This window comes from Muntiacus reevesi, chromosome 1, assembly GCF_963930625.1.
Source record: "Muntiacus reevesi chromosome 1, mMunRee1.1, whole genome shotgun sequence".
Taxonomy (NCBI): domain Eukaryota; kingdom Metazoa; phylum Chordata; class Mammalia; order Artiodactyla; family Cervidae; genus Muntiacus; species Muntiacus reevesi.
Window position 1 is genome coordinate 189,095,447 of NC_089249.1, and position 25,057 is coordinate 189,120,503.

At 38.2% G+C, this 25,057-nt stretch overlaps 1 protein-coding gene and 1 pseudogene across 1 annotated transcript; both read left to right on the forward strand.

Annotated features, from left to right (window-relative positions):
* The first annotated feature begins 725 nt into the window (after positions 1-725).
* LOC136156060 (olfactory receptor 7A10-like) lies at positions 726-1,723 on the forward strand (annotated as a pseudogene).
* A 20,322-nt stretch (positions 1,724-22,045) lies between these two features.
* On the forward strand, positions 22,046-23,017 carry LOC136156065 (olfactory receptor-like protein OLF4). Its single transcript, XM_065918454.1, has one exon. It carries the CDS (start codon positions 22,046-22,048, stop codon positions 23,015-23,017), a length of 972 nt encoding a protein of 323 aa, XP_065774526.1.
* Positions 23,018-25,057: the final 2,040 nt, after the last annotated feature.

Here is a 25,057-nt window from a genome sequence, read left to right on the forward strand (position 1 = left end):
ATGCTTACTCCTTGGAAGGAAAGGTATGACCAACTTAGACAGCACTTTAAAAAGCAGAGACATTACTTTGCCAACAAAGGTTCATCTCGTCAAGGCTATGATTTTTCCAGTAGTCATGTATGGATGTGAGAGTTGGACTATAAAGAAAGCTGAACACTGAAGAATTGATGCTTTTGAACTGTGGTGTTGGAGAAGACTCTTGAGAGTCCCTTTGACAGCAAGGAGATCCAATCAGTCCATCCTAAAGAAGATCAGTCCTGGGTGTTCATTGGAAGGACTGATGCTGAAGCTGAAACTCCAAAACTTTGGCCACCTGACGCGAAGAGTCGACTCATTTGAAAAGACCCTGATGCTGTGAAAGATTGAGGGCAGGAGGAGAAGGGGACGACAGAGGATGAGGTGTTTGGATGGCATCACCAACACAATGGGCATGGGTTTGAGTAGACTCCGGGAGTTGGTGATGGACAGGAAGCCTGGCATGCTGAGGTTCCTGGGATCACAAACAGTCGGACACAACTGAGTGACTGAACTGAACTGAACTGAACAGATGGCACAGGGGATCTCCTGAAGGGGAAATTTTCATACAGAAATTATGGATTTTAATTTTTGAATGGAAAATTGTAGAATTTCAAACTTGTTGCAATGCCAGTTTCAGATAAAACCAGTCTTGTCATTTGTTTTTTTGTTTGTTTGTTTGTTTGTTTCCAGGTAGTCACCTCTACTACATGAAATTGGGAAATGATACAGAAATTTCAGAATTTCTTCTTCTGGGATTCTCGGAGGAACCAGAACTGCAGCCCCTCATATTTGGTCTTTTTCTTTCCATATACCTGATCACTGTCTTTGGAAACCTGCTCATCATCCTGGCTGTCAGCTCAGATGCCCACCTGCACACCCCCATGTACTTCTTCCTCTCTAACCTGTCCTTTGTAGACATCTGTTTCACCTTTACCACTATCCCAAAGATGTTGTGGAACATCCAAACACAGAACCAAATTATCACCTATGCAGGTTGCATCACACAAATTTATTTTTTCCTACTATCTGCAGTATTGGACATCTTCCTCCTCACAGTAATGGCCTATGACCGCTTTGTGGCCATCTGTCACCCCCTGCACTACATGGTCATTATGAACCCTCGGCTCTGCTTTCTGTTGGTTCTGGTGTCCTGGACCATCAGTGTCCTGAATTCCTTGTTACAGAGTTTAATTTTGTTACAGCTTTCTTTTTGCACTGTTGTGGAAATCCCTGACTTTTTTTTGACCTCAGTCAAATAACGCAACTTGCCTGTTCTGACACCTTTCTTAATAATATGGTAATGTATCTTGCAGTTGTGCTTCTGGGTGGTGGTCCCCTGGCTGGTATCCTTTATTCTTACTCAAATATAGTTTCCTGTATATATAGAATCTCATCATCTCAGGGGAAGTATAAAGCATTTTCTACCTGTGCATCTCACCTCTCAGTTGTCTCCTTATTCTTCTGTACGAGCCTAGGAGTATATCTTAGTTCTGCTGCTACCCACATCTCACATTCAAGTGCAACAGCCTCGGTGATGTACACAGTGGTCACACCCATGCTGAACCCCTTTATCTATAGTCTGAGAAACAAAGACATAAAGGAGGCTCTGAAAAGATTCTTTGTGATGGCGCGTCTAAAAAGGCCAATTATTCTGGATTTGGAGAAGTGCCCAAGAGTGCAGATCTCAAAGTCTCAGAGTCAGTAGTTGTGATTTTTTAATCAGACTTTGGAAGTACAAGCTGCCCTGTTATTTATTTCCTGGAATTCTCACTTTTTTTCAACTATGCTACACAATTTAATTACTTGCTTAATTACTCTTCTCTGTCAGATATCCAACCATTTTTCTTTCCTTCTTGTTCTTTATTCCTATTTTTCCTACTTCATCCCAAAGCTTTGATATAAAAAAGCTGGAAATTCTCATTTATCTCATGAAAGTGCTTGGATGTATTAAGAATGATTTCTTCTCAAATGACAAATACCATCCCAGGTGATGCATCTTATTTTTACCAAAAGAATAGTCATGAGTTACCACTCCATCAGAAAAAAAAACTAACTACTGAGTTGATTTTTACAACATTGTGGGAGAGGAAAAACCCAAGACTATAATTTTTCACTTCTGGGTCCATCATTCCTTTTTATATCACTGACCTGAACTGGTGTTCCTGATAATGTAGACCTCAACATAACAGTCTGTTTTATAAAAGGTCATTGGGTTTTATTCTCCTAAAAAGGATTCTATTCTCTTATCAGACTCTATGTACACATTTCCTACCATAGTCATTAGCAAAGCTGATTATCAAATTCAGATCTGCCAGTGTAGTCTACACAGAAACAGAAACTGAGATAAATCAATTGACTTAATATGATCTTCAGCCATATTATGACTTAGTCAGAGTCATATTACTGAATATGAATCGGAGATGACATTGCATATAATTAAACAAATTTTAATGATATTTTGTATTATTACACATGCCATTTCTTTTTAAGCTGTATGTACACTCATTAAAATATGGTGTAAGTGTATAAGGTGATATTTTCATTGAGGTAAAGGATTGATGAACCTGTTTTTATTTTTACTTATTGAATTATCTCACTCATCCTACTTGAAAATTTCAGATGATGCCTACAGCTATTACTTTTTCCATTGTTCTAAATAAAACAGCATCCATTCTAAATGTTGTCAGAAACAGAATGAGCAGTGAATGGGCAGTATCATCCACTATTTATCTCACATACACAAAGCAATTCCTTCAACTATCATGATCAAAACTAAATCATAAGAATGTGCTTTCCTGTATAGACATAAGACCCAGGGTCAGCCTGTTCTGTACACAAACATGCATGTTCTTGCAAGCTCACCTGGTTATCAGGAAAGGAACATAAAAGAAGTCAATTTTTAATAGAGTTGTGTGGGGAAAAAATGTTGGATGAGTGTTGCTGTCCTTTAATGGACCGGAACCTGGTGGTCCGGAGTCGACGATAAGAAAGTGAAAGAGAGAAAGAAGCTAATACTCCCTGGTTTATGCAGAGAACCAATAAAACCCTAGAACAGGACTTGTACTGCTCATGAAGGCACAGGGCGCCCTCTCAAGGGTGTCTTGAAAGCCCGGGCAGGAGAGTGAGCTTTGTGGGTTTCCACGCTCCAGAGAATTAGTGGGAGGGAGAGAGAGAGAGATAGACACGAGGACCCAAGCTCTGATGGAGCAAAGGTGCTTTGATGATCTTTCTGTAAGTATATATAGGCTGTTGTACAAGGAATTTCTTTTGACAATGATAAAGATCAGAAAACCAAATGTACAGCAACCGTTGCCAAGGGAACAAGGGATTAACAATGGTCATAAGGTCAGGGACAATCCATATCTCAAGAAAGTGGATTGAGACCAAGCAGTTTTGTCATAAGGAGAATGTTCACTGAAGGAGATTCATGCATGTCTCATCCTATGACGTCAGTCCTGGGAGCGCTGTGCTGTTCCACTCATTTCTGTAGCCAGAAACTGATAAGGAACAGAGGATTTATGAGAAATGCACATAGGAATCCTCCTGTTAAACATTCCCTGACAATTCCCCCTTATTCATTTATTATATTTGTAAAAAGGGTCCCAACCATTTGAGTTTGCTTAATTTTAACAATTTTGCATAAAGGCAATGGTAAACAACAAATATAATTGTCAAGACAATCACCAAAGTTACAGTTCCAGACCCGATGCTGTGAGTAATGTTCTGAAACCATCTGCGTGGGTCTAACCCAGATAATTGATTAGCTAGTTGCTCAGCTAAAGTTTTCAAATTAGTGGAAGAGGGCAGATTTTTAGAAAAGGTTTCAAAGATTTTTTTTTAATAATTGTAAATTCAGAGAGGCATTATCATTTATGTTTTGTAAATGAAATTTGATTTGTTCCCAGTTGTAGGAACTATGATTGAATTGAATAGGAGTAACACAAAATTGAGCAGAATTCCAATCACATTTTACTATCACCTGTTTTTGTACATCTACTAATTGATCCCCAACCCATTTGATGGCTGTTTTTAGTTCTTGTATTTCACCTTGAATATCCTCATCTATCTGAGCCTGAGTGGCCCACATAGTATGAGCATCTTTAGTCCAATTTTGGATAAAATTATGTGTTTGAATTGAGGTTTGTAAAGCAATGCCAGTGATGGCATCAGTGGTACAAATAGCTATTAATCCCAAAATGCCAAGAATCAGCCATCCAATGAATCATTTTGATCGCCCGAGCAGTTTAATAAGTAACTGGGAAGCAAGTCCAGCCATGGGACCTTCTTCCCAGGGCCGCTGGAGATTTATTGGTAACCACAGACTATGTCAAGATCGAAGAATCAAAAGGAGTTCATTTCTTAAGGAAACAGAAGAGTTAAGACAAGTATATAATTTGCAATTTATACAAGTTACAGAATGTGAAGTATTATTGAATTGTAAACTCCCTATAGCTAGAACAAAAGGAAGGGGAACACAAGCTTGTATGAAATATGATTGATTATAACGAAAGAAATAGTTGCTGTGACTACGACTGGTCCCTGTGAAATGTTCAGTCCAAGTCCCAAGTTCTTCGGTGCTTGCAACAAGTTTCCAGATGTCCCATTGTTTAGGACCAATCTGTTTATCAAGGATGATTCAAGGACAAGGTGGGGCCACATCACCATCAAGCCACCCAAGAAGTCCTTTGTCATGGTAATGCTCCAATGTAGTGTTAGTAACCTTAGTCACACACAGTGCTGTTAACATCATCTGAGCAGTTAGATAACCATATACCATGGGGTACCCAATCAACAATGGGGTAATTGGACACAAACATTAATTTCCCCTGAATTATCTTGACAATTATATCAATAAATAGGAGTGTATTTAAAGTCTTTATAAGTAAATCCCTTACGTTCTAACTTTTGTCCTTTCCCTAGAGTTTTGGTAGTTTTGACATGGTTTTCATAAAATGACAGGGCAGTAAACAGTCCAAGCAATATGTCGAAGTTCCTTTTTGGAGGCAAGACAAAAGCCCATGTTTGTCGACTAGCATTAGTACATAATTTTGTTGGGCCCATGCATAAAGGAAGGAGTTCATAGCCTAGAGAAATGTTAATTAGTCTTCCTTTTTCCTCAGAATGAGAGGGCCCTCCAAGTTCTAAGGAGGGGGCATATGTGTTGAGTCATTAGTGGATATGATTGGTCCTATATCTGACCATTCTACAACCTACAATAAAAGGAGGGGGTTAGGTATATAAGCTCAATAAGTGTGATCAATCAAGTCAGCCTGAGTGGGGCAAGCAAAAGCAAGCAAAGCAAGCATAACGACAAAAAATATTTTCAGGATTCTGAGGCATTCCCTGTTAAGAAATCAGATTTTCAGCTTGATTAGTAAGGGTTTTTATTTGTCCCCAAGTAAGGAGATCATAATGTCGATAATGTCGAGTGCGGCGTTTTAGGGAAATTTTTAAAGCCGCCATGGCTTGTACTGGAATTTCTTTCTTTTGGGGTTTTTGCTGTTTCATCTCTAGTTTGAGTGCTGGGGGCCAGCTTAGGTTGAATCTTCTGAAGAGGAAGCCATGTGAGTTCGTTGGATCCATCTGGAGAAGTACAAGTATACCCTTTTCCCTGTTAGATTAGTTTCCTAGATTTCCATTGATTAGTTAACCCGTCTTGATACAAAATGGGCAGAGGAAGGGAGGTGTCCTCCAATGCCTCGAAATGTTTTTCTGCTTTTGTCAAAATATCTCCTTGTGGTAAGTTTAAAAAATTTTTAAAAAATAAAGCTATATTAACAGTAGTTATAGGCTTAAAGAATATATTGCACTGGAATCAAGTAAAGTCTGTTCTGGATAATGAAGGTAACAGTGTTCATGGGTACTCCCCCCTTTTTAAAATTTTTTTATTTGTATTTTCAGTGTGCAATGTGCTTATTTAACTATGTCTTGTGTTTGTGAATTATAAGGAATGTCTGTAATCCATTTAAAAGAGAATGAATGTAAAAATTATTTGAATTGCCTAGAAATATAGGCAGGGCCATTGTCTGTTTTTATAGAATTAGGTGTTTTCATTATTGTAAAGTAAGCTAACAGGTGAGTTATAACATGTCGTGTAGCTTCACCTCAGAGAGGTGTGGTCCATATAAAAGAAGAATTTTTTGTGTGTGTGTGTGTGTTTTTTTAAAGAAGAATTTGTATCAATTGAGACATGAAAGAAGGTAGAAGAAGAACATTCAGGGCAATGAGTTACATCCATTTGCCATGAAACTCTCTTCTGTTTGTCATAAACCTTTTGTATACTTTTGTATTCATCATGCTATTTGCCATTGCTTATACATTTTTATTAAAAACATACATCTTACTTTTCTTTAACAACCATGAAGTGTCTTGTATATTAGCATTTTATAGATTGGCAAATATATTTATTATATTATATATTATAATATATAATTATATATATGTATATATAAATTTATTAGTAGTTTAAAATCTCTTTAGTTTTTCTATAAGAAAAACTTTTTGTAAGAGGAAGTTAGTGTTCAGTAAGTAATGTTGTAAAATCTTGTTTTATTTGGAAATGACCTAGCTATTTAATGGAGAAGGAAATGGCAACCCACTTCAGTATTCTTGCCTAGAGAATCCCAGGGATGGAGACTGCAATCTATGGGGTCTCACAGAGTCGGACACAACTGAAGCGACTTAGCAGCAGCTATTTAATAAACTTTTACCATTTCAGTTCAATTCAGTCGCTCAGTCGTGTCCAACTCTTTGCGACCCTATGAACTGCAGCACGCCAGGCCTCCCTGTCCATCACCAACTCAAAGAGTTTACTCAGACTCATGTCCATCAAGTCGGTGATGCCATCCTGCCATCTCATCTTCTGTCGTCCCCTTCTCCTCCTGCCCCCAATCCCTCCCAGCATCAGGGTCTTTTCCAATGAGTCAACTCTTCGCATGAGGTGGCCAAAGTATTGGAGTTTCAGCTTCAGCACCAGTTCTTCCAATGAACACCCAGGACTGATCTCCTTTAGGATGGACTGGTTGGATCTCCTTGCAGTCCAAGGGACTCTCAAGAATCTTCTCGAACACCACAGTTCAGAAGCATCAATTTTTTGGCGCTCAGCTTTCTTCACAGTCCAACTCTCACATCCATACATGACTACTGGAATAACCATAGCCTTGACTAGAAGGACCTTTGTTGGCAAAGTAGTGTCTCTACTTTTTAATATGCTATCTAGGTTGGTCATATTCCTTCCGAGGAATAAGTGTCTTTTAATTTCATGGCTGCAGTCACCATCTGCAGTGATTTTGGAGCCCCCAAAAATAAAGTCTGACTCTGTTTCCACTGTCTTCCCATCTATTTCCCATGAGATGATGGGACCAGATACCATGATCTTAGTTTTCTGAATGTTGAGCTTTAAGCCAACTTTTTCACTCTCCTCTTTCACTTTCATCAAGAAGCTCTTTAGTTCTTCTTCACTTTCTGCCATAAGGGTGGTGTCATCTGCATATCTGAGGTTATTGATATTTCTCCCAGCAATCTTGATTCCAGCTTGTGTTTTTTCCAGCCCAGCACTTCTCATGATGTACTCTGCATATAAGTTAAATAAGCAGAATGACAATATACAGCCTGGACGTACTCCTTTTCCTATCTGGAACCAGTCTGTTGTTCCATGCCCAGTTCTAACTGTTGCTTCCTGACCTGTGTACAGGTTTCTCAAGCGGCAGGTCAGGTGGTCTGGTATTCCCATTTCTTTCAGAATTTTCTACTGTTTATTGTGAATCCACACAGTTGAAGGCTTTGGCATAGTCAATAAAGCAGAAATAGATATTTTTCTGGAACTCTCTTGTTTTTTTGATGATCCAGCGGATATTGGCAATTTGACCTCTGGTTCCTCTGCCTTTTTTAAAACCAGTTTGAGCAATCTGGAAGTTTTCGGTTCACCTATTGCTGGAACCTGGCTTGGAGAATTTTGAGCATTACTTTGCTAGCATGTGCAATGAGTGCAACTGTGCAGTAGTTTGAGCATTCTTTGGCATTGCCTTTCTTTGGGATTGGAGTGAAAACTGGCCTTTTCCAGTCCTGTGGCCACTGCTGAGTTTTCCAAACTTGCTGGCATATTGAGTGCAGCACTTTCACAACATCATCTTTCAGGATTTGAAATAGCTCAACTGGAATTCCATCACATCCACTAGCTTTGTTCGTAGTGATGTTTCCTAAGGCCCACTTGACTTCACATTCCAAGATGTCTGGCTCTAGCTGAGTGATCACACCATCATGATTATCTGGGTCATGAAGATCTTTTTTGTACAGTTCTTCTGTGTATTCTTGCCACCTCTTCTTAAAATCTTCTGCTTCCGTTAGGTCCATACCATTTCTCTCCTTTATCAAGCCCATCTTTGCATGAAATATTCCCTTGGTATCTCTAATTTTCTTGAAGACATCTCTAGTCTTTCCCATTCTGTTGTTTTCCTCTATTTCTTTGCCTTGATCACTGAGGAAGGCTTTCTTATCTCTCCTTGCTATTCTTTGGAACTCTGCATTCAAATGGTAATATCTTTCCTTTTCTCCTTTGCTTATCACTTCTCTTCGTTTCACAGCTATTTGTAAGGCCTCCTCATGCAGCCATTTTGCCTTTTTACATTTCTTTTCCATGGGGATGGTCTTGATCCCTGTCTCCTGTGCAATGTCACGAACGTCTGTCCATAGTTCATCAGGCTCTCTGTCTATCAGATCTAGTTCCTTAAATCTATTTCTCACTTCCACTGTATAGTCATAAGGGATTTGATTTAGGTCTAGTGCTTATCCCTACTTTCTTCAGTTTAAGTCTGAATTTGGTAATAAGGAGTTCATGATCTGAGCCACAGTCATTTTATCATTAATGATAGATGCATGAGGGAATTGCTGTCACATTGGGTATAAAGCCTTGGCTACAAAATTTTGACAAATAGTAGGACAGTTAAGCGTAACTTGAGGTAACATAGTCTATTGAAATCTTTTATGAGGCCCAATGTGATTACAAAAAGGGAGAGAGAAAGCGAAACTCTCTCGGTCTAAAGGGTGTAAATGTATATTTAAAAAGCAATCTTGTAAACCAATAATAACAACGTGCCAATTTTGAGGAATAGTAGTAGGTGATGGGATTCCTGGTTGCAATGCACCCATTCATAGGTTTCACAGATGCATTAATTTTTCTAAGGTCTGTTAATAGATGCCATTTGTTAGATTTCTTTTTGATAACAAAAATAGGAGAGTTCCAAGGAGAGCAAGATTCCTCAATATGTTTCAGTTCTAATTGTGTGTCTATAAGTTCTTTAGAAGCCTGTAATTTTTTTTTTTTTTTTTTTTTTGTAAGGGGCCATTGCTCTGTCCAAATAAGTTCATCATTCTTCCAAGTTATTTTAATAATTGCTTTGCTTTTTAAATGAGCAGCGGCCCCTAGGAAAAATGTGGAATGTATATCTGAGCTTGCCATTGCATAAGTAATTCCCTTGCTATTAGACTAAGGGGTGCATCTATCACATAAGGTCTTAATGTTGCAAGCTGTCCTTTGGTCCCTCACATAGGGAGATTTGAACACTTTGATAAACTTCTTGTATTTTGGTTTGAAAAATTCCTTCAATTTGGCAAAAGATTTTTGTATAGGCCAGGATTTGGGCTATAAGTGTTTGGAAATAATAGTAATATTAGATCCAGTGTCAAGGAGACCAGAAAATCTTTTACCATTAATTTTGATACTTATATTTGGTCGGGCATATTCAGATACCAATGATGTCCATAAGGATTATTTTTGATCTGTACTGCTGAATCCGCCTGTCCGTACATCATTAGAGGGGTCAATAGAAATGTAAGGCAAAAGAAGCAATTGAGCAATTTTGTCCCCCCTTTTTGAATTGTCATAGAATCTGAGATAACATCATGATTTGAATTTCTCCTTTATAATTTGAATTAATTACTCCAGGGTGAACAGTAATTCCTTTAGAAATCAAACTATATCAGCCAAGTAAAAGACTGAAAGTTTGTGGGAGCAGGGGCCCAAAAGTCTGGTAGGTATTCTAGAAGGGACTGCTTGAGGGTAAAGGAGAAAATCATTTAGGGCTGGTATATCAATGGCAGCACTGCCGGATGTTGAAGGTTTGAGGGAAAAGATGGAATTTAACCCTGATTTTTGTTAAAGGGGACCTGGGGGACCCCCTGCTTGGAGTTTCCTGGAATAGGTTTTCTTTCAATATCAAATTTAGATTTACAGTCTATGGCCCAATGAATTCCTTTACGGCAGCGAGGGCAGATTTTTGGAGGTCTTTTATTAGCCTTCTTAGGGCAGTCCTTTTTTAAATGGTTCTTATCTCCACATGTAAAACATCCTTCATTTTGCTTTCTAAAGGCAATAGCCACTGTTTCAGCTAGCATTTGCATCTTTTGAGTTTCTGATCCTATTGGGACAAGCCTTCAAATGATAATAGTCCCAGGCTCACGAATTGGAGTGATAGCTTTTTGACATTACTGATTTGCATTCTCATAAGCAAGTAATTTCTTTAGCTGTTTTTTGGCTTCTTTTTCAGTTACAGTATGGAAAATAGCAGTTTCTAATCTAACTAAAAAATTAGCATAATTTTCATTAGGTCCTTGTAATATTTTAATGTAGCTACTTGTAGGTTATTCTTGAGGAGTAATTCGATCCCAAGCTTAAAGGGCCACTGTTTTTAATTGTTCATGCAACAAGGGAGGGCATTGTATTTGACCTTCTATGGCATAAAATTGTCTGGTGCCAGTTAACATTTCAAAAGTAGTTTGGTTTTGGCGAGTGCCAGCTCAAGCATTCTTGTTAGCATGATCTCTGGCTATATCATGAAACCACATTGTCCACTGGAGATATTCTCCAGGTTTAAGGAGAACTTTTACTAAAATTTTCCAATCATAAGGAATAAAAATTTTAATAGAAGATATCATAGCATTTAGAAGTTCTTTAGTGAAAGGTGAATGAGGGCCGTACATAGTTATAGCCTTTTTCATTTATTGTATGTGAGAAAAATCAATGTCTCCATATTGAGGTATTAGTTGTCTTTGAGCATTAACATTTTTTAACATAGGAAAGGCAAAAAGATCTTTGGCCTCAGAGACTTGAGATTGTAAAGCCAGAAGTATAGAGAGCCTCTGTCATGACAGAGAGCAAATAAATGTCAATTTTTTTGAAAATATGAGTCTGTGTTAAGGACTTATCATTATTATCTAAGAAAGTATTGCCAGTTTTGATGTCAAAAGGTGTTTCAGGAGAGTTGTTGTCAGAATTATTAGGGTCTAGCGAAGGAGAGACTTTTGGAGTTGCGCCTGTTGGCAGGGGAGGAGCATTTGGAGCAGCCGGGGTAGGATTAGTAAGAAAATTTTGAAATATTTTATGTTGTTTTAATTGGGCCTTTTGTAAAACTTCATCATCTAATTTATATTCATGCTTTGTCTGCTGTCAAATATCAGGAGGGCTAGAATTACCTTGTAATGGCAGAATTACAGCTTTAATGAGAGCCCATAGGGGCCAAAAATCAATTGGAATATTTTTTTCTCCATCTGATGGCTTGTTCAAAATTTTCTTTGAGATGGTGCCAAGTTTCTAAATCAAAATTGTCTTTATCAGGGAAACAAGGATTACATTCAACCACTGTTTGAAGGCAAGCCTCTATTCATTGGAGCAAAACCAGAAATCCCTGAGCTTTAAACAAATGGTGAAGTAGAGAAATGACGGGGCTTTTCAGCCGTTTGACCCGTGTCTTAGTACTTACCGACTTCAATAGGTCCCGAGTCACTCTGTCCAAAATGCCACGTATACCAGGTCCCTGTTCTGGGCGCCACTTGTTGTGGTCCTTTAATGGACCAGAACCTGGTGGTCCAGAGTCACTATGGCTAACAAACACATGAAATGATGCTCAACATCACTCATTATCAGAGAAATGCAATAAAAACAACAATGAGGTACCATTACATGTCAGTCAGGATGGCTACTATTCAAAAGTCTACAAGCAGTAAATGCTGCAGAGGGTATGGAGAAAAGGGAACCTTCTTACACTGTTTGTGGGAATGCAAACTAGTACAGCTGCTATGGAGAACAGTGTGAAGATTCCTTAAAAATCTGGAAATAGAACTGCCATGTGAAAAAAAAAAGAACTGCCATATGACCCAGCAATCCCACTCCTGGGCATACACACCAAGGAAACCAGATCTGAAAGAGACACGTGCACCCCAATGTTCATCGCAGCACTGTTTATAATAGCCAGGACATGGAAGCAACCTAGATGCCCATCAGCAGACGAATGGATAAGGAGGCTATGGTACATATACACTATGGAATATTACTCAGCCATTAAAAAGAATTCATTTGAATCAGTTCTAATGAGATGGATGAAACTGGAGCCCATTATGCAGAGTGAAGTAAGCCAGAAAGATAAAGACCAATGCAGTATACTAATGCATATATATTTTAAAAGATGGTAATGATAACCCTATATGCAAAACAGAAAAAGAGACACAGATATACAGAACAGACTTTTGGACTCTGTGGGAGAAGGTGAGGGTGGGATGTTCTGAAAGAATAGCATTGAAACAAGTATACTATCAAGGGTGAAACAGATCACCAACCCAGGTTAGATGCATGAGACAAGTGCTCAGGGCTGGTGCACTGGAAAGACCCAGAGGGATGGGATGGAGAGGGAGGTGGGATTGGGGATCGGGATGGGGAACACATGCAAATCCATGGCTGATTCATGTCAATGTATGGCAAAAACCACTACAATATTGTAAAGTAATTAGCCTCCAACTAATAAAAATAAATGACAAAAAATTAAAAATAAGTAAAAAACAGAGAAAAAATAAATAAACACAACATTCCTACAAGAAAAAAAAAAAAGAAGAATGAAAGAAAGTGAAAGAGAGAAAGAAGCTAATATTCCCTGGTTTATGCAGAGAACCAATGAAACCCTAGAACAGGGCTTGTACTGCTCATGGAGGCACAGGGCGCCCTCTCAAGGGGGTCTTGAAAGCTCGGGCAGGAGAATGAGCTTTGCGGATTTCCACATTCCAGAGAATTAGTGGGAGGGAGAGAGAGAGAGAGAGAGAGACGGGGACCCAAGCTCTGATGGAGTAAAGGTGCTTTAATGATCTTTCTGTGAGTATATATAGGCTGTTGTACAAGGAATTTCTTTTGACAATGATAAAGATCAGAAAACCAAATGTACAGCAACCGTTACCAAGGGAATAAGGGATTAACAATGGCCATAATGTCAGGAGACAATCCATATCTCAAGAAAGGATCGAGACTAAGCAGTTTTGTTGTAAGGAGAATGTTCACTGAAGGAGATTCAGGCATGTCTCACCCTATGACCTCAGTCCTGGGAGTGGTGTGCTGTTGCACTCATTTCTGTTGCCAGAAACTGATAAGGAACAGAGGATTTATGAGAAACAGCACATAGGAATCCTCCTGTTAAACATTCACTGACAAATGAAAGTAATCAGAAATGCAGTTTGCAAATGTTAGAACACAGTGAATCATAACAAGCAATAGATTATTATCCTTGCTGTTAATATCATTCCACTGATGATTATATTTGTTAGCAGGCTAAGTAACCATCCATCATAAAATAAAATAGTAAAACATAATGTATTTATTATCAAGTGAGATGGTACAGTTTGGGGTTGTTCCAAGTTATACTATATTTCTTGTGAGTCTGTTATTAGCTGTCAGTCTCTGTAATTAGCTTTCAGTCTCTGTACAGTTGGAGAAAGAAATGTCAAGCCACTCCAGTAATTTTGCCTGGAGTATCCCAGAGAGAGAGGATCCTGGTGGGCTGCCATCTGTGGGGTCGCACAGAGTCGGACACAACTGAAGGAACTTAGTAGCAGCAGCAGCAACAGCTCTACACAGTACGTCTAAGGCTCATCCGTGATCCTGTGCCTGGTTGTAGTGCTCTTCTCTCTAAAACCAAACTGTGCACCACTTCTATAACGAGGTTAACATAGTTTATAGGGAAAAAATGAGTTTGTCATAAGTAAGTTGTCTTAAAGAAGATTGAGGACCAAAGAATTGATGCTTTTGAACTGTGGTGCTGGAGAAGACTCCTGAGAGTCCCTTGGACTGCAAGGAGATCAAACCAGTCAATCTTAAAAAAAAAAAAAAATCAACCCTGAATATTCATGGGAGGACTGATGCTGGAGATCCAATACTTTGGTCACCTGATGTGAAGAGCTGATTCACTGGAAAAGCCCCTGATGCTGGGAAAAATTGAGCGCAGGATGAGAAGAGGGCATTAGAGGATGAGGTGGTTAGATGGCATCACTGCCTCAGTGATGGGAGTCCTTCTTTTTGTGACACCACAGACTGCAGCCTGCTAGGCTCTTCTGTCCATGGGATTCTCCAGGCAAGAATACTGGAGTGTGTTGCCATGCCCTCCTCCAGGGGATCTTCCCAACCCAGGGATTGAACCTGGTGTCTCTTATGTCTCCTGCATTGACAGTGGGTTCTTTACCACTAGCGACACATGGAAGTGAAAGTTGCTCAGTGTGTCCAACTCTTTGAGACCCCTTGGACTGTAGCCAGCCAGGCTCCCCTGTCCATGGGAATTCTGCAGGTCAGAATCCTGGGCTGTGTAGCCATTCCCCTCTCCAGAGGATCTTCCCAACCCAGGAAATGAATCCAGGTCTCCTGCACTGAAGGAAGATTCTTTACCTTTTTAACCAGGAAATCATTACCACCTGGGAATCCCATTGAACAGGGTAAGAAAAGAAAATTTCATGACTCCCATCTCCTCTACCCCAAGTCTGGACATCCCAGTGAGAAGAGACACCTCAAAGTGGGGAAATAAGAGTTAAGTGAACATCTGTACTTATAATTTGGAGTAACAAGAGGAATATGTGCCCAACGAACATATATAGGGGGCAAAATTCTTCATAGCTACAAATTCAGGGCTTAATGGGACACCATTGTTTCTTTTCGGTGTTCAAAGCCTGACTCAGAGACCGGTATTTCACTCCTTCCTGCCTTCTTGCCGGGGGGAAGATTTCAATCTCTACCATCAACCATTCAGGAGGAATTTGTGATTCCTCCTGGAGACTGTCCTCTCAGAGATCACAGTCCTTGAGTCTGAAAGCCCCGTAGACATTGTAGGAGTGAATCAGAGAGAAGGAAAACCAAGAATGTTTACCTGACCAAACCTCCCTAAACTATGCCCCCAATTCACTGTGACTGGTTGCTTGCTTGCCTCATTCATTCATTAATTTATTTACGATGCTTAAGAAAGAAGTGAATATTGTACTCAGCAAAGCAAGGTCAATGTTGAAAATTAAATTGAAGTGTGTGTTAAGTTGCTTCAGTTGTGTCTGACTCATTTGACCCTGCAGAAGGTAGACCGCCAGACTCCTCTGTCGAAGAGATTCTCCAGGCAAGAATGCTGGAGTGGGTTTCTGTGCCCTCCCCAAGGGATCTTCCCTACCCAAGGATCAAACATGCATGTCTTACAACTCCTGCATTGGCAGGAGAGGTTTTTTTGGGTTTTTTTTTTTTTTTTTTTTTTACCACTAGCACCATCTAGGAAGCCCAATTAGAAGAGAGAATGGGAGATGTAAAGTGCTTCTGGTAAAAGTGGAAAATAAGTCCAAGGATCTCTGTAATTAACTGGATTAGAGAAATATCATTATTAGCAGAAGAGGGAATACACAGTGAAGTGATGGCATTCTTTTGTATTTTAAAAGATGGTGCATACTTGACTGTATGTTAATGAGAAACAGACCAAAGAATTCTTGAAAGTAGTCTCTTGCAACAGCATTTCATTAGATATGTTTCTCATGGTATCATCTCAGTGTGGGTATTCACATGAAAGAAAATTATATAATGTATCAAAGTAGCCATGGTAATGACCTTACTTTCAAATTACTTCATTATCTGTGAAGGTGAATATATTTGTGAGTTTGTTAGATATGTACGATGGAGATACTTTCTCCATTGTAAGTTGTCTATGGGAGTCCTTTCCTTTTGTATAGTGATGTCATAGTATTTCTACTGCCATTTTTCTTCACATTCACTAAAAAAAAAAAAAAGCAAAAGGAATTTATGTTTGCTTTGTTTTATTTTTAAGCAACTAGCTGTTTTACATTTGGTTCATTTATGCACGTATAGATTTTTTGTTGAAAAGGGAAATACTAATTTTCTAGACTTATTGGGAAACATTTCCTCACAATTCAATGCTTTGAAACTCCATGGGACCTAGTAAACACAGGTTATCATTCTCAGATTTGGAGAAAATGTTAGATCAAGGTTGAGATTAGGTGTAATGAGGTGAGACTTCTGGAAGGCAGGAGAGTTCGTGGAGAACTAAGAATAGACTGGATTCACCTAATTTCTACTAATCTGGCCTCTTGGGAACGGAGACTCAATAGGAATCATTTTCTTTGTGTTCAGATCAGCGTCCCACAGGGAAATTATGAGCTCAGAAGTTGGGGCAACAACGGAAATGGTGCCTAAGGAGCAGCTTAGGGAGCTATAACTATCTCCTCTGCTGTAATTCCTTAGTGTGTGCATTCCTGGTGCTGGAGAGGACTTGGTTGTTGCTTTTGCAATCTAATCATAGCTCAGGAACCAATGTTTTGCTACTTCCTGTTGGCTTGTCTGGAAACCGAGCTTCCATTTCCATCGCTGATCATCCAGACAGTAATTCAAATATCCATACAGAGATTTTTCTCTTAGAGACATTATCCAGGTACATCTGAGAACTCAATAGATAAGTGAGGAAAAAAGGTTCAGAGAGAAATGAACCTGAAAACTTTTACCTAAGCTCACCTAAGAGCCAGACTACTCTAGCCCAGAGACAGGAGATTGCCATGTGTCTATGCTAGATAGACTAATTCATCCATAATTAATTTACTTAATGTAGTAAAAAGAGAAGTGTCTTTTGAACTTACAAATACAAGGAGCATTGTTACAGCTAATTCATGGAATAGAAAGTTTAGCTTAATGACAATGAAGAAGGAATTTGAGGCATAGTGTAGTTCCAGTAATATTAGAACATAGCTGAGGATATTTACAGTTAAGGGAAGTTATATTATAGAGAATTAAGTTCAAAGTCTTGTGCAGTGAACTAAAGGCATTTTTTAAATGCTTAAGATGGGATGTATTTGAGCATGTGTTTACTAGAAAGACTCATTTTTTATTAGATAGTTTGTTTTTATGATACTGAGCCACATGAACAGTTATTAAATTTTGGAGACTAATCCTTGGTTGGTTGCATATTTTGTAAATATTTTCATGTTTTGCATCTTTTATTTTCATGTTTGTCCATGTATCATGTTTATGTTTGAGTATGTTTGTGTGTTGATTAGAAACAGACTAAGGGAGGTGGATATTTGTCTGCATAGATGTCCCTCATGTTGGATGTCCATATGGATAACAAATTGTACCTAATATGAAAAAGAGTTATGCTAACAAGCTCTACTTTACAACTATTCCATTACTGAGAGGTGGGGAAGCAACAGTGACACTTGATATGTAGGGAAGAAAATCAACTTTATCTCATTGGCAGTGATAAATATCCATTTGTTAACAGGAAGTAACTATTCTATTTACTCATTGAATAAATCTGTCAAGCACCTCCAGACAGTGTATACCACTCTCTTACTATGTAAAAGAGAATATTAGCATTTATAATGGTTCCATGGCCACCCATGACAAAAAACTAATATGTGGTACATCTAAAATTCAAAACTCAATTTTCAAGTGCCCAGAGTCTTTCCATATGGTATCATTTTTTAAAATATTTCACTATTTCAATTTTTAAAATGTACATTGGTTGTTGCACCTTGTATATTTTCTGTTTTAAATTGAGAATTTATTTCCTATGATCATTATTCTAATGGAATGTTTAATCAGCAAAGTGTCCTAACAATGTAAAGTGTTGTTTGTTTCTCTGGAGACTAAATTGTGTGTATGTTTTTCCTGATTTATTAGGTATTCTGAGCATTGATGAGATATAACTAGGGTTTGAATATTGCCAGGACCAAGAAAAAATTTTTTTCTCATCACAATTTCTCAGGAACCACGTAGTATTCTAGATCTTTTCACCCACTGATGTGTAGGTCTCTCCTCTGTTTTTAAATTGACTTTTATGTTTTCTTAAATACAGGACATAAAATGGTCATATAAATATGGATCTCCATGTTTACATATCCATGGGAGGCTTACCAACTGGAATTTGGGTATTATTTCTACATTCTTTTATTTACTGAGGTAACATTGGTTTAAAACTTTGCATAAGTTTCATGTGTATATTATATTTTGAATTCTACTACAGTGTGCTCACCACCGAAACTTCAGTTTCCATCCTTAACTACACAGTTGTCACTACTGGCCCATTTTGTCTGCCCCAATGCTCCCTATGACAGCTACTGTGTTCTCTGTATCTAAGTGTTTGTTATTATTTTATCTGGTGTGTTCATTTATTTAATGATTTGTGTGTATATATATATAGACACACACACACACACTTTATTGCACACCTGAGTGAAATCATATGGTGTTTGTCTTCTTCCATCTGAGTTATTTCCTTCCATCATACCTCTTAGTTTAGATGAACACTTGCCAGAAATGTAAGACTTATTTTGACTGAATAGTATTCCATGGTAGACACCTACCACATCTTCTTTATCCCTTCATCTATAAATGGCTGCTTCCATATTTTAGTTGTTTTCAATAATACTGCAATGAACATTGGTGTGCATACCTTTTTTCTAATTAGTGGGACTTTTGGGGGGTGTGGATAAAATATTTAGAAGTGGAATTTTTGGATGATATGTCAGTTTTATTTTTAAATTTTGAGGAACTTCCACACTGTTTTTCAATAGTGGCTCCACCAATTTACATTCCTACTAACAGTGCATAAGGGTTACCTATGGCCTTCATCCTCTCTAACACATTATTTCTAGACTTTTTGATAACAGTCATCCTAAAGAGCCAGAGGTGATATCACATTTTGGTTTTGCTTTGCATTTCACTAATAATTAGCAAGGTTGGACATCTTTTCATGTGCCTGCTGGTCATTTGTATGTCTTCTTTGGAGAAAAGTCTATTCAGCTCTTCTGCCCACTTTTGAATTAGGTTGTTTGTAGTTTGATTGCTGACTTACATGAGTTCTTTATAAAATTGAATATGAATCCCTTATCTGATAAATTATTGGTGAAGACTATCTCCCATTTAGTAGGTTGTCTTTCCATTTTATTCATGGTTTCCCTTGCTGAGCAGATCTTTAATTAATACAATCCCATTAGATTATTTTTGTTTTGTTTTGTTTTATTCTGCCTTAGGAGAAGTATCTAGCAATATATTGCAAAAGAGTGTATTGCCTTTGTCCTCTTCTAGAAGTTTTATGATTTCTCAGGTATAGCATTCATTAGTTTAACCCATTTTGAGTTGATTTTTTTTGTTAGGAGTTAAACTTTTATTCTCTTGTTGCAATTGTAGGTGGGTTTGTATTTGAGTTTATTTTTTCCGGCTAGTTCCTCATTATTGTATATAAACAGTGTAGTTTCTGATATTGATTTTATACCTATAACTTCATAGTATTCATTTGTTATTTCTAATAGTTTTTAATCGGATCTTTAGAGTTTCCTACACTAAATTTTTGTCAACTATAATTTGTGATAGATTTACTTCTTTTCCAGTTGCAAAAAATAAATGTCTTTTATATATTTTCTTGCCTCATTACACTGGTTAGGACTTCAATACTATATTGAATATGAATAGGAAGAGTGGGTACCTTCGTCATGTTCCTAATCTTAGAGAGATAGCATCTAGTTTTTCAACATTATGATGTTAGCAGTGGGTTTGTCATATATTGGTTTTATTACGTTGAGGCAAATTTCCTCCATACCCACATTATTGAGAATTTACATGGTTAAAGTTTTTATGAATCTTTTGAACTCTCTTTCAACATTAGCATCTTTTTCTGGATCTATTGAACTGATCATATGTTAATTATTCTTCATCATTTTATTGCTATTTTCCATGTTAATTTGTAGATGTTAAAACATCCTTGCCTTTCCAGAAACATAAATCTCTTGACTACACTTTTTTATGGTGTGTGGTCCTTTTAAGTATTGTATTCTCTTGTTAATATTTTGTTGAGGCTTTTTGCTCTATGTTCTTCAGGTCTATTGCACTATGTTTTTTTTGCTTTTGTTGTTATTCTAGCTTCGTGTGGGAATCAGGGTAAATTTGGTCTCATGAAATTATTAAGGATGGTTTTTCTCTCTTTCAATTTTTGGAAAAGTTTCGGGAGGATAGGTAGTGTTTCAAAGAATTTACCCCTGAAGCTGTCTGGTCCAGAACTTTTGATTTGGGGGAGCTTTTTGATTACTGTTTTAATATCTTTATTAAATAATAGGTCCATTCAGATGTTCTATCCTTTCATGATTCAGTCATGAAATGTCATATAATTCTAAGATTCTGTTTATGTTTTCTAGGTTGTCTAATTTGTTGACTTCTAGCTGCTCATAATCCTTTGTATTTCTCTGGTATTCGCTGCTATTTCTCCTTTTTCATTTCTGATTTTATTAATCAAAAACTTCTGCCTCTCTCTCTCTTTTTTTTTTTTAGTGAATCTAGTAAAGGTTTGCCAATTATGTTTGTCTTTTCAAAGAATCAGCTGTTAGTATGACTGATAATTCCTATTTTATAGTCTTTATTTCATTAATTTCTTCTCTGATTTTTATTATTTCATTCTTTCTACTGAATCTGAGCTGTGTCTTCTTTTTTTTCTACTTCCTTTAGAAATAAAGTTAGATTGTTTGTTGAGAGCATTCTTGTATCTTGAGGTAGGTCTGTGTTCTTATAAACTTCTCTTTCATTTTTTTGCTCATCTCAGAGATTTAGACATGCCACACTTTCAGTTTTATTTGTCTTCAGATATTTTTCTTAATGACTCCTTTGATTTCTCAATTGACCAATAGTTGTTCAGTAGCATGTTGTTTAGCCTGCATATATGTATGATTTTTTTCAGTTTTCTTCTATAGTTGATTTGTAGTTTCATACCATTGTGATCAGAAAATAACTGATGAAATTTCAGTCTTCTGAATTTATTGAGACTCTATTGTTTCCCAACATATGGGAAACAATACTCTTGAGAAAGTTCCATGTGCACTTGAGAAGAATGTATATTCTGCTGCATTTGTATGGAATGTTCTGTACAAATCTATCATGTCCATCTGGCCCAATGAAAACATAAGGATGTTGTTTCTTGTTGATTTTCTGTCTCAATGAGCTATGCAATGATGTAAAAGGAGTGTCAAAGCCCTCCTCTATTATTGTGCTTCTGTCAATTTCTCCATTTAGATCTCCTAATACTTGCTTTATATATGTCAGTTCCTCTATTTTAGATGAATATATCTTAACAACATTTAGTATAACTTTATCTTCACCATTTTTAGGCCTTTCTGAACTCTCAGTTTACAAAAAAAAAAGCACCCTCATCCACTGTTTTTTACACTTTTTCACACTATTCATAGAATCTGTCACCATGTGACATGATATAAGATATTTATGTGCTTATATTCTTTATCATTATTCTTTTGGTTTTTCTTTCTCAGAATTTTAAACATAAAAAATGGCTAGTGTTCAGCATATATTCCTCAAGTGGATAAAAATATTTCTCACTAAAACTGTGTAATAAAAAGAAAACTGTGTAATGCATGATCCCTTGAGAGAAAATCTGAAAGTTTTCTCCACATCATAATCTAACTGGGGCTACCTTAGCAATTTAGATCTGTTTTTTCCACTTAGGTCAGTATTATGATTCTATCTCTAACAGAATTCTTAGTCAGAGATGTCACAAAACATCCTTTAAATGTGAGGATTCATTAAAAATACAGATGAAAAGGTGGATGGATAGACAGATAGGTAGATAGGTAGGTAGAGATAGATATAGATGTAATTGTAGCATTTTCAAATGAATAATGCCCATTTGGGTAAAAATGATTCATGTAATTTTTGTTTTTCATTCCTAGTCGTCAACACCACAATATGGTACCAGGAAATGATACACAAGATTCAGAATTTCTTCTTCAAGGATTATCAATGAAACCAGAGCTACAGCCCCTCATATTTGGGCTTTTCCTCTTAATGTACCTGATCACTGGGTTTGGAAACCTGCTCATCATCTTGGCTGTCAGTTCAGATTCCCACCTCCACACTCCCATGTACTTCTTCCTTTCCAACCTGTCCTTTGTAGACATCTGTTTCACCACCACAACAATCCTAAAGATGTTAATCAATATACAAAGCCAGAAAAAAGCTATATCCTATGAAGGCTGCATCAGTCAGATGTATTTTTACATGCTCTTTGCAGTGTTGGATGATTTTCTTCTGACTGTGATGGCCTATGACCGGTATGTGGCCATCTGCCACCCCCTGCACTACACAATCATCATGAACCCTCAACGCTGTGGACTTTTGGTTCTGCTATCCTGGATCATTAGTACCCTGCTTTCCTTGTTAGAAACCTTACTTGTGTTACGGCTGTCTTTCTGTACAGATTTGGAAATCCCTCACTTTTTCTGTGAAATCAAGCAGATTGTCCAGCTTGCCTGTGATGATACGCTTCTTAATGATGCCATTATGTATTTTACAGCAGCGCTGTTGGGTGGTGGTCCCCTGACTGGTATCCTATACTCTTACTCTAAGATAATATTCTCCGCACGTGGAATCTCATCACCTCAGGGGAAATATAAAGCAGTCTCCATCTGTGCATCTCACCTCTCAGTTGTCTCCTTATATTATTGCTCAAGCCTAGGAGTGTACCTTAGCTCCACTGCTGCTCCCCACAGTTTTCATTCAAGTGCAACAGCCTCTGTGATGTACACCGTGGTCACACCCATGCTGAACCCCTTCATCTACAGTCTCAGAAACAAAGACATAAAAAGAGCTCTGAAAAGAGTCATTCACATGACAGTTATAAAAAGGGAAATTGTTCTGGGTTTGAAGAAGCATCCTTGAAGAAGAACTCAAGCTTTGGAACAATAACTCCTACTCTTTGATTAGATTCTGGATGTTGAACTTGCTTTTTCTATTCATTTCCTGGAATTTCTGTTTCTTTGACTTTTACACTTTAAATAAATTGTACACTCACTTTTTGAAGCTTTCTCCTCTATCTGATGAAAAGACAGCTATTCCTATTATCCACTTTTCTATTTTCACAAAGTTTTTCCTAGCCTAAGAACAGAAAGACTTTGAAATTCTGGTTAATTTCATGGTGCTACATGGATTACTTATGAATAATTTCATCTCAGATGATATATGCATGTGTGCTCAGTTGCTTCAGCTCTGTCCCACTCTTTGTGACCCCGTGGACCACAGCCATGGATTCTCCAGGTTAATATACTGGAGTGGGTTGCCCTGCCCTCCACCAGGGGATCTTCCCAACTCAGGCATTGAACCCATGTCTCCTGCATAGAAGGCAGCTTCTGTACCACTGAGCCACTAGGGAAGCCCCAGATGACATATATATTATGCCAAATAGTTTCAGAGGAACTACAAATACTGGAAAATGGATAACAAAGTGTCAATAAGCACATATTTATCGTTAATATTTTAAAGGCCAATGGGCTAAATGTTTCAACCATAGGGTGGCTGATTGAGTTTAAAAAAAAAAAAAGAAAGACTCTTCTATCTTCTATATGCTGTGTATAAGAAACTCACTTCAGAGCTAAATTCACCCAAAAAATGATAGCAAAAGGATGGAAAAGATATTTCATGCATTTGGAAATTAAAAGAAATAGGAGATATGTAGAACACTATCTTAGGGGAAAAAAAGAGACTTTAAAGCAAAGGCTAGAACTTGGTGTATATGCTGGGCTGAGGAGCCAATGGGGCGAAGCTACTCTCTCTGGGATAATGACTGAACGCCTCTAAGTCAGAATTCCGCCCAGGCTGAAGTACGCAGCGCCACGGGAGCCTCGGATAGCCAGTCCCCCGTTGTCCCCACTGGTGGGCCACCGCCCACGACCCTTGGGGCGTGGCATGACGTGCCCTGCCCCGGGACTGGACCAGGGTCTAGTGCAGAGAGCCCTTCTTCCTGGGACACGGGGAGCCTCCAGAAAGGCGGCCACCCCCTCGCCTGACACGCACTGCACATTCATGCGGAACCTGGTGCTAAACCATTCCTAGTCGACCTGCTTCTGGGTGGAGGTTTCTTTTGTAGCAGAGCAACTCCCTTCCTGCGACCTATTTTTGACACAAGGGTTTGTAAGGAAAAAAAAAAAAAAGAAATAGAAACTAAAAAAAGATAAAAGAAAAAAAAAGTCAAAACTAAAGATAAGTACATTATATAATATTAAAGTCATCAATACAAGAAGAATACATAGTAGTTGCTAAAATGTAGATGCTTAATACGGGTTTCCCACGTGGTGCTAGTGGTAAAGAACCTGACTGCCAGTGCAGGAGATGTAAGAGTCGTGGATTTGATCCCTGGGTTGGGAAAATTCCCTGGAGGAAGGCATGGACTACCCATTCCAGTACTCTTGCCTGGAGAACCCCATGGACAGAGAAGCCTGGCAGGTTACAGTCCGTAGGGTCTCACAGTGTTGGACACTACTGAAGTGACCTAGCACAACACACACACACACACACACACACACACACACACGTAATAGGAACATCTGGAAAAGACCCCAGTGATGGGAAAGATTGAGGGCAGGAAAAGAAGGGACTGACAGAGGATGAGATGGTTGGATGGCATCACCAGCCCAATGGACGAGTTTGAGCAAACTCCAGGAGATAGTGGAGGACAGGGAAGTCTGGCATGCATGCTGCAGTCCATGGGGTGGCAAAGGGTTGAACACAACTGATTGACTGAACAACAACAGCAGGAAGTTGCTGTTTAGCACAGGGAGCTCAGCTGGATGCTGTGTGAAGACTTTAGGGGAGACGGTGAGAGGGAGACTCAAGAGGAAGGGACGTATATAAATAATGGCTGATTCACTTGTTGCATGGCAGAAACTGATACAATTTAGTTTCAGTACAACAATACAATACAGA